This window comes from Arabidopsis thaliana, assembly GCF_000001735.4.
Source record: "Arabidopsis thaliana chromosome 1 sequence".
In the NCBI taxonomy this organism is placed as follows: domain Eukaryota; kingdom Viridiplantae; phylum Streptophyta; class Magnoliopsida; order Brassicales; family Brassicaceae; genus Arabidopsis; species Arabidopsis thaliana.
In genome coordinates this window covers 28233895-28246291 of record NC_003070.9, presented here as the reverse complement: position 1 = coordinate 28246291, position 12397 = coordinate 28233895, and the positions used below count along the sequence as shown (strand labels likewise).

At 34.2% G+C, this 12397-nt stretch overlaps 3 protein-coding genes across 5 annotated transcripts; 1 reads left to right on the top strand and 2 right to left on the bottom strand.

The window, feature by feature from the left end:
• Positions 1 to 710: 710 nt before the first annotated feature.
• RL6 (RAD-like 6) lies at positions 711 to 1975 on the top strand (the record flags this gene model as incomplete). Of its 2 annotated transcripts, NM_001084356.3 has the most annotated exons (2): positions 711 to 1107; positions 1805 to 1975. In NM_001084356.3, 2 exons carry the CDS (start codon positions 839 to 841, stop codon positions 1827 to 1829), a joined length of 294 nt encoding a protein of 97 aa, NP_001077825.1. In that variant the 3' UTR covers positions 1830 to 1975. The 2 variants fall into 2 exon arrangements, with proteins under 2 accessions (NP_001077825.1, NP_177661.1); NM_106181.2 differs by lacking the exon at positions 1805 to 1975 and having other exon boundaries at positions 839 to 1783.
• A 1521-nt stretch (positions 1976 to 3496) lies between these two features.
• HB33 (homeobox protein 33) lies at positions 3497 to 5281 on the bottom strand. Its single transcript, NM_106180.4, has 2 exons — positions 4891 to 5281; positions 3497 to 4813 (listed from the first exon to the last, which is right to left on the bottom strand). The coding sequence occupies exon 2, from the start codon at positions 4714 to 4716 to the stop codon at positions 3787 to 3789; it is 930 nt and encodes a 309-aa protein (NP_565106.1). The 5' UTR covers positions 4717 to 4813; positions 4891 to 5281; the 3' UTR covers positions 3497 to 3786.
• Positions 5282 to 9001: 3720 nt separating this feature from the next.
• Positions 9002 to 12206, bottom strand: AT1G75230 (DNA glycosylase superfamily protein). 2 transcript variants are annotated; one of them, NM_106179.4, is made up of 2 exons: positions 10692 to 12202; positions 9002 to 9858 (listed from the first exon to the last, which is right to left on the bottom strand). In NM_106179.4, the coding sequence occupies exons 1-2, from the start codon at positions 11846 to 11848 to the stop codon at positions 9840 to 9842; spliced, it is 1176 nt and encodes a 391-aa protein (NP_565105.1). In that variant the 5' UTR covers positions 11849 to 12202; the 3' UTR covers positions 9002 to 9839. The 2 variants fall into 2 exon arrangements, with proteins under 2 accessions (NP_565105.1, NP_974147.1); NM_202418.2 differs by having other exon boundaries at positions 9482 to 12206.
• Between the last annotated feature and the right edge of the window lie 191 nt (positions 12207 to 12397).

Genomic DNA, 12397 nt, shown 5'->3' with positions numbered 1-12397 from the left:
AAAAAATAAGTATTGGGACTATATTGGAGAATTGTTGTAATCTTTTGTCTATCATAATCACATTACGCCAAGTTGTTCAACTTACCAACTTTAACCTTGCGTTTTTAACCGGTTTATCGATATGATCAATCGGTTCCAACTTTTAATCTGCTTAGACGTGTATTATCCTTCTGTTGATTGTTTAGATTCTTCTTCTGAAAATTTATCAATCATATAGATGCGTAGACGAACATACGACTATATATATAACTAACTAAATAGCTGCTCCTAACTAATACTAATGCGTCAGTTGTGCGTTATGTTTTACATGAACTGAAAACACCAAAAAAAATCTTTGAAAAGTTTTGAAACCCGATATTTTAAGTTGAATAGACTTTGTACTTAAATCAACTGGTAATGATAAATTGGTTCATTTCTTAATTATTACTTTACGTTTTATCACACTTTCCATGTGAGTTTTTAACAAGATACACTTAATTTTCAGAAAAATACATCAGAAATTATTACTATGGCGTTACGAATGACTCTTTTGTAGACCATTAATATGGTTGTTATCGTGAGTAAAATATCTTTAGTATCAACTTAATTATTATAGACCACTAATATGGCTGTTATCGTGAGTAAAATATCTTTAGTTTTCAACTTAATTAATGAAAAGCTAGTGAATTGAAAAAGAAATTAAAATAGAAAACTCTCCAACTTGCAGAATCTAGGAACTCTCTTTTTCTCCTCCTTATAAGGAACCCTGCCTTGCTATTCATTTTATAGAGCAACTTTCAACACTCAGTACTCTCTCTTTTCAATCTCTTTCCTTTCCATCTCAAGTTATAAGAAATTAATGGCGTCAAACTCAAGAAGTTCAATCTCACCATGGACGTTTAGTCAAAACAAGATGTTCGAGAGGGCCTTGGCAGTTTACGACAAGGACACACCCGACCGATGGCACAATGTGGCAAAAGCTGTCGGAGGGAAAACTGTAGAAGAAGTGAAGCGCCACTATGACATTCTCGTCGAGGATCTCATCAACATCGAGACTGGTCGTGTCCCTTTGCCCAATTACAAGACCTTCGAATCTAACTCAAGAAGCATCAATGACTTTGACACAAGGTATATAACTAAATATCTATATATGATGCTCTCGATATATTTTGATAATCATTCTAGTGATTTTGAGAAATTCTCTCAAAAAGTTCTTGTAAGTTATATTTCTTTGGTTTAAACGTGCTCTTTATGACTAGTTTGCCCAAAATAGCATATATTAAGTATGAACTTTGGATTTTTGGGATTCTGATATTTTATTGTTTCTTTGTGTCTTCTTTTCTTTTTACATATTAAATAGTTTGTTTAGAAAGTTTCTACAAATATAGTTTACTTACATACTATTTTTTTGCTTAAATATAAATGCAAATTGTTCTATTTGTTTTAATCAAATTCTATATTTAAAAGCATGAAACACACCTATTAATACAGTAAAGGGAAAAATTCACATGAAATCTAATCCTTTCATGTACTTCATCACATGCACATTGTCTTTAACAGTTTTGAGGCACGAAACATTATATCATGATAAGATAAATGTACATAAATAGATAAATTGGTTAATTCTACTTATGTCCATGGTCGGTGGTTGACATTAGTGTATTTATATTACAAGTTGTTAAACTCGAGTTTAGGAAACCCTTAATGAACGATATCTTCAAGTTGTTAATTAAATATGTATGTGATTGGAATCTAATCAACATGCTTGAAATTATTGATAAAACATGCCTTCATTTATGCTGATTTAATTAAATTCTTTGTGCAGGAAAATGAAGAATTTGAAGATCTAACATCAGCGTGAAGAAGTCCTTGTAAAGATTCAGAAGGAATATGTGATTCTTCTGTCTACCGATTATGTAATTGTATTTGATCATTTGCTTTCATAGTTGTCTCTATGTTCTATTCTAATTGAAGAAATTAAAACTTGGTTATATATATTTTAATTTCAGCCCAAAACAAAGCTTATACATTTTAAGTAATCAAAATAAATCAAGTAGAGAATATAATAAACCTTTGAAAGCCGACAAGAATATTGTTTTTCCTAATTGGGAAAGAGTGATTTATACAAAAAGCGTGCCAAAAGAAGAAAGCAACAAGTAGCTGCTGGGGATTGGCTTAATTAAGCAATTTATGTTTTCTTAATCAATACTTTTAATTTTCAGAGGTAATCTATTAAATTAAAATCATAAGATGTAATCAGAGAACATAGACAGATGCATTGCCCCTCTACGAGTTTGATCATTGATAAAGCAAAGTATGTTTAGCTTAATTTATCTATTTATTTTCCTTTCTCCTCTAAAATTTTCTGTAATCATAACTATTTAAGAACGAATTTTCTTCTACAATGGTGAAAATGTAGTGTTTCAAATCAATGACAAAATTTGATTTACAAATTATATTATAAAAAAAAATCAATGACGAAAAGTATCTTAAGAAGTTGACAATACATGAGCTTAAATAACTCCAACTCCAACAAGACCTAAAATCATTTTGTCGGTAACACAGCCATAACAAATTGTGTTATCACTATCAGCATGTTACACTGGGCTACTTCCTATGGGCTTTCATGGGCTGATTGTTATATAGCCAGGCCTTATAAACCATGGAAACAGCCCAACATAGAATCAACAAGGTGGCCGACTAAAACGCTAAACGAAGTCGTCATACGGAAGAAGAAGGATCTCATACTTTATGGTATTGTACAAAGTACTGACTTTGATACGGGAAGCTTTTTGTATACGTAGTTTCTCTTTTGGCCCACTTTCTTTTTCTCAATGGAAGAAACATAATTTCGATGAGAATAAGAATTTATGAAATTAATAAATATCAACAGTTTCCCACACAAAATGGTCGCGAAAGAAAGTCGAAAAATATCATTTATAACCAATTATTACATATGGTAGCTTAGATACATAGGTCGTGACGACACAGAAGAAAAGAAGAAGATACATAGGTCGTGAGTTCTATAATTTTGGCCTCATCTATGAATTTTATAACAATGAGAATCTTCTCTTTTTCTGTTTTTTAGAAATTTTCTTTTCACATGTTTTTCTTTTTGGTACAGAAGTTGGAAGGTGACAGATCTACAGTAGACTCAAATCATATGGTTACAATTTTGGACATATTTCACATCAAACATTTTAAAAAGTTCAACTTTGATCATAACGCTTGCGTATTCATATAATTTGTCATATATATCTATAAAAAAATTCTAAAATCATTGTTATATCTACCGTTACAATATATCAAAAAATTAAAATATTGATACGGATAAGTTAATCTGCCAAAAATAATTCTGTTAATTAACATTTTATTCATGATTATATAAAAAGGTACTATAATGGCTGCATTATACGTTTACAATGTTTGCATTATTATTATTTTGTTTTCTTGTATTAAAATGTTAATTATAGTGTTTTGTATTTGGCTATCTAAGTTAGTACAGCAGAATTGTTTGTGTTAAGCTTAAATGTAAAAAAGACAGAAGCATAAACTAGAAGCAACAGAAGCTGATTACAAGTACGATCCGGGTAAAAGACAAACAAAATAAAATAAAAAGACTAAAAAAAAAAGGCAAACCAAAATTAAAAACATTAACTAAGCAAACAAAAGATCCATTGATTGATCCAAAGATCGTACAAACTACAAAAACCTAGAAGAAGGAAAACATTAAATAAACAACAACAACAAAAGTAGATTAAAAGAAAATCTCTTACATAATCTCTCAATTAATCATATGATCACTGATTAGAGAGTAGTTGTTGGTGTTGGTGGTTTCTTAGCATTGTTCTTGTTGTTATGCATCCAAACTTTGAAGACTTGTCTCTTCACTCCGATCTCGCCGCAGAATCTCTTAAGCTCTTCTTCGTCTTGCTTGTTCATCCTCCACCCTAGCTTCTCCGCAAAGTCCATCATCCTCTCCTTCTGATCCGTCGTGAACTTTGTCCTGAATCTTTTCTTAGACGACGACATCGAAAACGCCATTTGTCCCGCCGCCGCACCAGCTCCTTCTCCGCTTGATTGTCCGTACAGATTCAGATCTTCACTAGACGACTCAGCTCCTCCTCCTCCACCGCCGTAAGCAACGCTCATCGGCGTCACCATTCCTCCTCCTCCGGGAGGACTCATTCCATACTTGTGGTGGTGAATCGGCTGATAATTCGGTGGCGGAGGAAGCATGAGTGGGTTAAGCATCATATTCGGCGGCGGAGGTCTTCTCCCTCCTCCTCCACCGTATTGGTTATGGTGGTAGTGGTGATGACGGTGGTGAGAGATCAAATCCGAGCTTCCAACGCCGTCCATTTCTTTCCGGTGGAAATTACGGTGACAATCACAAGCAGCGCATCTGAGAGCTTCGATTGTTCCTTCTTCACCACTCGGCATAAACTCGCCGCATCCGTCGTGAACACTTCCGCCGACGCTCGCCGCATGATTCTTTAGACACTCACGGTATCTTACGGTGGGTTTAGCTGCGGCGGAGATGGAAAACGAAGAGGGAGACTTGGATTGGTGGTGATCTAGGGTTTGAGAGTTGCAAGAGACACGAGTGTTGTTGTTATTACCATTGCAATTATCATCAATATTAGTACTAATGATGTTACTAATAACAACACCACCATTGTTGTTGCCATTGTCTTCTCTTCTTCTCTCTATCATTTCATGGCTTCTCATATCCATTTTTTTTCTTGGAGATTAATAAATTAAAACCCAAAAGGATCTTAATTAAAAGAGATCAACAAAATAAAAAAGACTTTTTCTTCAATGAAGTTTATGCCTGAAAAAGAACATGATAATGAGATTACTAATAAGGCAAAAAAGAAAACTAAATGGCAGTGAGAATCAGAGACTTACAGAGGAGATAAGATGAACAAGTACACGAGGAAAAACCCAGTTTTTGCAGGACCTTAAACTCATTTAAAGCTCAAAGCTTTTTGCTTGTGAAGGGTTTTAATGGAGAGAGAGAGAGAATAGAAGAGATTTGAGGAACTTTTGGGATTAAACTAAAAGGAGGTTTTTAGGGCTAAATTGGTTTTTTTAAGAGTGAAAGAAAGAAGAAACCATGTTTGATGTCTCAGTGCTCCCAACAAGCCAACCTTTGAGATCGGATTATAAGAGACAATTTGGTTGCTTGTGGTGAGGCCATGAGAGAAAGAGATAAGAGCTGAGCCCTTTGTGAGAGATGACACTAATGTCATACCCTACTACTATATACTTATACTTATTAAGTACTTCTTTATTATACTTCTTCCATTAATCTGTATTTATCATTTTAGTATTATATTTTTAAATGCGCTTTTATAACCTTTTTATATATATTTATGAGGGCTTCTATATTTTTAATGAGAAGAGAATTTCTGAATTACTATTTCGATTATTTGTGTGTGTTTACAAGAGATTTATCCTATAATATTGTTACTTTATAGTACTTTAGAGCAGAATGTGATTTGTAGTTTATTTACTGACCCTTTTACTATCAAACTTAATCATAAAGACAGATTAAAATGAAAAAGAAAATATACAGAAAAATAATAATATGGGAAACTATTATTTTGTGGTTTTTGGCTAATTAATTATTATTTTTACTCTATAGTTAACAGGAATAATTGTAATTTTTTTAAGATATGTGGAAATTTGTCACAGTTTTTTGGAAACAGATGTACTTCTGGCTATATTGAGTTCAATCTTCAAGTTAATGCGAGTCCGATAGAGTGTCCTCCTGATTATATATGTCTTTTTTTTCTATATGAGAGTATCCAAAAAGTTTTAGTAGTTCTTAACATTGCATAATTAATATTCGTTGAATCAAATGATTTATTTTTGTATGAATTGATTGGTCTAGTACTACTCTAAACACATAGTGGTTGAATAGTAACTTGAAGCACAAAATTTCGTAATATGTGTAACTCGCATGAAACTGATGCAATAATTGACATTCTATCTCGGGTTTTTATGAGCTCATTTTTACTGTGTACAGTACGTCATTAACGCGTTTACTATAAATAAATTTGCAAAAATATAGTACTACTTGAAAATTGGAGAAAAATTATACAACAAAAAAGCTGGATAATGCACCGAAATGGGCTTAGACTGTTGCTTGTATGTTCAAATAGTTAATCTCTTGTAAGCATACTATATTAAACAATTTTAATAGTCAACCTAATATTAATTTAACTAAAACATTGTAATTTGTGCCAAATGGATCATATGTAGTAACTTGATGGTATCGGATAATCTTATTACGTAATCTTTGTTTCTGTATTTTACTATTTTTCTATATAGATTGTGTTTTTGTCACTATATACCTTGAAACTGTTGGATAATACTCTTATCTGTAGACATAATTTAGCACAAACAAAGTAACTACATGATTTGAATTAGCTAAATTTCCTTAATTAAGATGAAATAATGAGATATATTCATTTTAAAATGAAAGAAAAAAGAGAGAGAGAGGTGTGTGGGTTGCAGAGAAGGGCAGTGCAGAGAACAACCGACAAGGTCAAGTTGGAAGCCCAGCCACATGCCCTGCCACATTATGGGCCCCCTTCTCTCTCTCTCTTCCCTCCTTCTTCATTATTACATCCCTCTCTCTCGCTCCTTAATCTTTTTTTTTCAAACCCTAATTTGTCCAAACACCATTTCTTCTTACTCATGTCTTTTCTTCTTTCCTATTTCACTCTACCCCTTTTTACTTTTCCTTTTAATATACTATATAAAATTACTTGTTATTATTAAAATGTTTTTACAAGTATAATACAACTTGTATAGTCTTCATCAAGATTAATAATACTCAAGAAAGCCATATTTTGTGGACCATGTCGTCCTAGCATGGAGATGTTTTCCTATTGAAAGCTTAATCACAGGCTCTACTGTAATGATATCTCATCAGTACGTTCATCAATATACGACTAATAGTCTAATTAGTTTCACAAATTATCTATGCGTACGTACGTGTGAATAATTAGACATGCAGATTAGTTCATTTCATTAATTAATGCTTGTTCTAATTGGCTCTACATTCATATTAGTTACTTTGAGAAGATGGAAAATACAAGAATATATATCACAACGTCAAATGCAATAATCCATGCGTTTGAATAAATGTTAAAGATGGTCGCAAAACAAAACAATCTTCAGATTAATTTTAGTTTTGATAAGAACAACAAAAAAAGTAATCGTCATAGCCTCTGCAGAATTTCCCATGGACAACCTGTCACACGATAATTACTTCTCTACCATAACATGTTTTGTCCCCTTTTGCATTATGACCTCATTCTCTTTCTAACCAAATTTATTTATTTCGCTTTAATTTAAATTCGAATCCAACCCAAACCAATGATTTACTAGCTAAATTTCGAACTGTCTAACAATTAGTGTATTAGTATTTGTTTTTTTGGCACCGTCTAATAACTATTTATTGATGGTGCTATCAAGTTTATAGAGATTAGGTTTCTGCTCAATTGTGAATCATTTTCACAAGAAATCCATAAGAAATGGTTAAGAAAATAACTGCAGCCATTTCTCAAATCATATTTATCTTCTAAAAATCATTAGATTTCAAAATATCTATAACTCTGGATTATCTATTGCAGAACCTTAACTATATAGACTGGTATAATCTGTGTTTATGTACTTAAAAACATAGAAACAGTATATGACAAGATTATGAACATTGCTTTACAAATTCACTCGTACAGATTTTACTAAGTTAATTATCTTGGAAGTTGGAAACATCATACGTTCTCTGACAAGCTAAACCCCAAACAAAATTTGAGGATCTCTATCTGATACGATTTAAGATCATGATGTCTCTAAATTGTGTAACACAAAAAAAATCAACACTACACTATAAGACTTACGCATTGGATATGAACAGTGTGCAAATTCGACCTTTTTGACCTACAAAAAAAGATTTAAAGTCCAATACAAATCATGGTTAATACGATTATCAAGCTTACCATCAGATTCCATTATTTTAATTATTGCTATATTTATATTATCTTTATATTATATTATTATCAAAGTACGAAGACTTTGGTAGTTTACTTTCTCTCGTCAATAAAAGTTTTAAGGTACACCTCTACGTATGCAGACAAACAACGATGATATCTGTCTCAACATAAGATTTAAATCTAATTGCTACCACAATGTAGTCTCTAACATTGATCTTCTTTTTTTGTCTTTTAAGAACAATGATACATAAATACTAGTAGGAGAAATTTCGATATGCATCTAACTTCTAAGAGATACTTCCAGGAAAAGCATAGAGAACAACACTTTAAACTATTACTCAAAAAGAAAAAGAAAAACACTTTAAAACAAAAACAAAACTACAAATGAAATTTGACGTCAACAATTTATATTAGACATGTGAAGATGGGATATAAAAACTGAAAATTATTTTGTTATATTAATATGAAGTTACTAAAGCAAGACTACTGAAAAAAAAAAGATTAAGAGAGGGAGAGAAGTGATAAGAATTGTGAAGACATGAAATGTCTATATTCACACAGAGAATCAAACCAAAAAAGTAAAAAACAAAGCAGTTTGAAGTAGTAACAACTGTAGAACCCAACAATGTCTGAATCTCTCTCTCTGCCACTCTCCACGCTTCCCCGCAAGCAACCCTTTTTCCTTTTTTCCACTCTCTTTTTTTTTTCTCTTTAATTTTTTCTTCATATGATTTTTTACACCTAAGTGTAGCTTCTATGGTGTAGCCGTATAGGGACATTTTGGGATTTGGAATTCGTAATCTCACCAACATGGTTTCACTACATTATTCAATTCTCTATCCGGTTCATCTAAACCGATCTCTGGTTAATTAAAAGCATTCTAAAGAGTTGCATAATGCAGACTATGCAGTTACTAGCTACTGCAATGGTGAGTTAAGGGATTAGATAAAGTTCATGGAATATGCTTATGTAACCATTAAAAATATATTTTATACAGAAAAAAAAAGTTAGCTGGGAAATAAAAATGAATGAAAAGGAAAGCAGTGATTTGTCCCTATCAGCTCTCTATTCTTTCTGAAAAACAAAACTTAAGGGTTTTGTGTTGCAACTTGTTTTATAGCCAAAACCAGAACTACTCTCACTTCACTGTTTCAGAACACTTTTCTTTGTTGTTTTCTACCAAAATTATGAGTTTTCTTTGTTTGCCTCTCAAGTCTTCCCATGCTTCACTTTCTTACTCTACTCTCTTACTTACCAAACACAGCTTTTATTGTGTGGAGGAGAAAGACGGATCTGTGTCTCACTTACAGTGACATAGGCAACAAACCAAGCACAAGTTTCATCGACCCCTCTTGTCTTCAAACTGATTATAGAAGATCCCATAACTAATGTATCATCAATAGGGTTTCTTCTTTTTCTTCCATGTGATTACAGATTGTTACTGTGTTTTGACAACTCGACGCAACAAGGACATAACCTCTGTTTATGACTTTCTTGTGACTATTCTTCCTCGGCCAAAAACCATGTGTTAGTTATTTTGTATGGAGACGTCGCTCTGTTTTAGAAATCAAATATGTTGCTCTGTTTTAGATACGAATCAGGAAACGCTTTAGAGGTTTCTTTAGACGAGTTCAAGTCTCCAACAAAAAGAAAATCGATGTCAAGTTCATTAGCTAAGCTTAAATCTTACATACTCTTCACTTAGCTAAAGAAGATTTCTGTTCCATGGCCATTTTTATTCTTATTTCCAAGCTGTGGAACAAAGACTTCTTCACCAGACAGTAGCTGAAGACCACCGGACCAGAATCCCTATCACGCTATGAGAGACGATAATTTAAGGTGCAAAGTCAGCTACGTTTGGCCCCATGCCCTGTTAAGAAGGCAAACATAACTAAATTAGAAGAATACAATGTATAAAACATTGCTGCTATTATTGTCACTAGTCCATAATTCACAACCAAGTATTTCAGCATTACAGAAAACAGTGACTTGGATAAGAAAATATTCACTTCTATAAATGTTCAATCCACTGTATATTTTGCATTTGCTTGTGGCAATGTGAACCATTAGTACACCAGAAGTAGGTGAACTTATCAACTATTAGAAGTCCTAAATGACCATTTTCTTCCATCTCATCAAGGTTTAGTGGAGGCATACACTGCCATAAACGTGATTACGTTGAAACACACAAATATCACTCTGATGCATAGGCTAAGGCTGAGGACTAAATTAAGATAAGCAAAGGACTGGACATGAGTAATCTATCAACTAAAATCAGAAGATCAAATAGGTCTATCCAGCCATTGAAATCAACCTCAAACCAATTCCCTACATAGATGCTATCCTGGAACATCCTAAGCTCCACAAAACTACCCTATCTTCTCAGGTGACTTGAGTATTTTCTTACGAACTAAAACCAATTTACACAGATCTTAATTATAAGAACATATACCACATGCATAGCAAGTGAAAGTAAAATGAGTTGAAGCACTGAGATTGACTTTAGGAGACGAGAAAAAACACGTTCGTACTTACTTACTCTCAGCAAGTAATAGCAATAACACAATCACTCAATGCTCTCTCTATCTAAAGAACATATTCAACAATAACGGTACCAAAATTCAAGCAAAGTAGAAAGCAGAGGACATGTATTTTGCATATTAACCACTGAGATACTAAGTTGCACAATGTAGCTGACTATACCCGATACTGAACACATTATTAAGAGGGTCCATAAGCTGCGGCTGTTGTTGCTGATGTTGTTGATGTTGCTGTTCTTGTTCTTGTTGCTGAATGTCTTCCAACTGTGGAAACGAAAGAGCAGCTCCGGCCGTAGCAGCCGCAGCATTAGGTGGTGTATTTTTAGATTCAATGAGCCGCCACAAGTACCAAGACGCTACTGATCTATACGGACGCCATTTCTCGCAAAGCTGCTCCATTTTGGATGGACGAGGCAAATCCTCCATACCATTAAGCATCTGCACACCCTTCCTTACACCAAGATCATTAACTGGTAACACATCAGGTCTATGAAGAGAGTTTATCATAAACATATGGACCGACCATGACCCAATCCCATTCACCATTGTTAACATCGTGAACAAAGATTTCTCATCCATATTCACTATTCCAGAATCCGACAAGATCCCATTTTGATATTTCCTAGCAAGATCATGAAGGTAACTCGCTTTACGCCCGGAAACACCAATTTGACGAAGCTGTTGAGGTGTTAAAGGCAATACATTCTCTGGCACGACGCCGTTTTCACCGCCGCATAAGGCAACGAAGCGTGTGTAGATTGAATTACCTGCTTTAGCTGCTAATTGCTGATAAAGAATGCTTCGAATCAACGCCAAGAACGGAGTCTGAAAAGTCTCGAACGTTGGTGGTGGATGAATGTCGATTAAAGACGCGAGCAGAGGATCAACACTTCGGAGATGGTGAAGAGCTGCTTCAAGCTCGCCTTCACAAGTGAGAGACCTTGCTTGGATTCTCGGCACGGTTACAGTGCGTGACTGTGATAATTTACTCTTCGTTGCCGGTTTCGTCGTCGTCATCTGAGAAAGGTTATGCTCCGGATTGAATCCGTCGGAAGCGTCGTCGTCGGGTGAAAGTTTTCTGATTTTTCGAGGACGGAGAGGGATCTTGGTAGGTGGAGACGATACATTGCCTAATTCAGTGACTTGTGGTGCTTCAATGGTGGTTGATGAGACGATTGAGCCAGAAACTCCGGCGGATGAGGCGGAGTCGTCATCGTTGGTTTCCGGTGGAATTGGATTAGGGGTTTCGTGATTGGGTGATTCCGGTTGGTTTGGAGGAAGAGTATGAGATGATGGTTGAGAAGGTGAATGTTCACCCATGTGAAATTGAAGATTTCGAATTGATAGAATTAGGGTTTTTGGTCGCTTCAGAGACGAAGACGAAGAGAATCGAAAACCTAATCGGAGAATTAGCCACGACCGAGTGAAGTTGCGTCTCGGGTCTTGACGTTAATTCTTCTCTAACGCGCTTTTCATGAGAGTGCCCTTCACGCTCCGACGTCCTCAATATGGGCCTATCTTAATAAGCCCAATATGGTTTTGCTTGGGTCTTTAAATTGGGCTCAATAAACCCTACAGTTATTTTATTAGAGGTCAAGAACTAGTCTTTGGGTTGTGTGAGCGAGGAAAATAGTCTTCACCAAAAAAAGAAGGAAAGAAAGTATTTGATGTATTTTTTTTCGTATAGACTAAAGATCTGATTGAGTAATGTTTATGTTTATAATAAGATCTGATGGGAGTATTTTACATGTGAAAAATGTGGAGGAAAGAAGAGACTTAATCAATTATAATTATATATGTAAAGAAGATATTATAAAGTTCAAAAAAAAGAAAAAAAAAAAAGTAGATATTGTAAAGTTGTGGTCAACG

Coding starts and splice junctions, on each gene's coding strand:
- AT1G75230 (NM_202418.2), bottom strand. CDS start 11,848: ATGGGTGAACATTCACCTTCTCAACCATCATCTCATACTCTTCCTCCA.
- HB33 (NM_106180.4), bottom strand. CDS start 4,716: ATGGATATGAGAAGCCATGAAATGATAGAGAGAAGAAGAGAAGACAAT.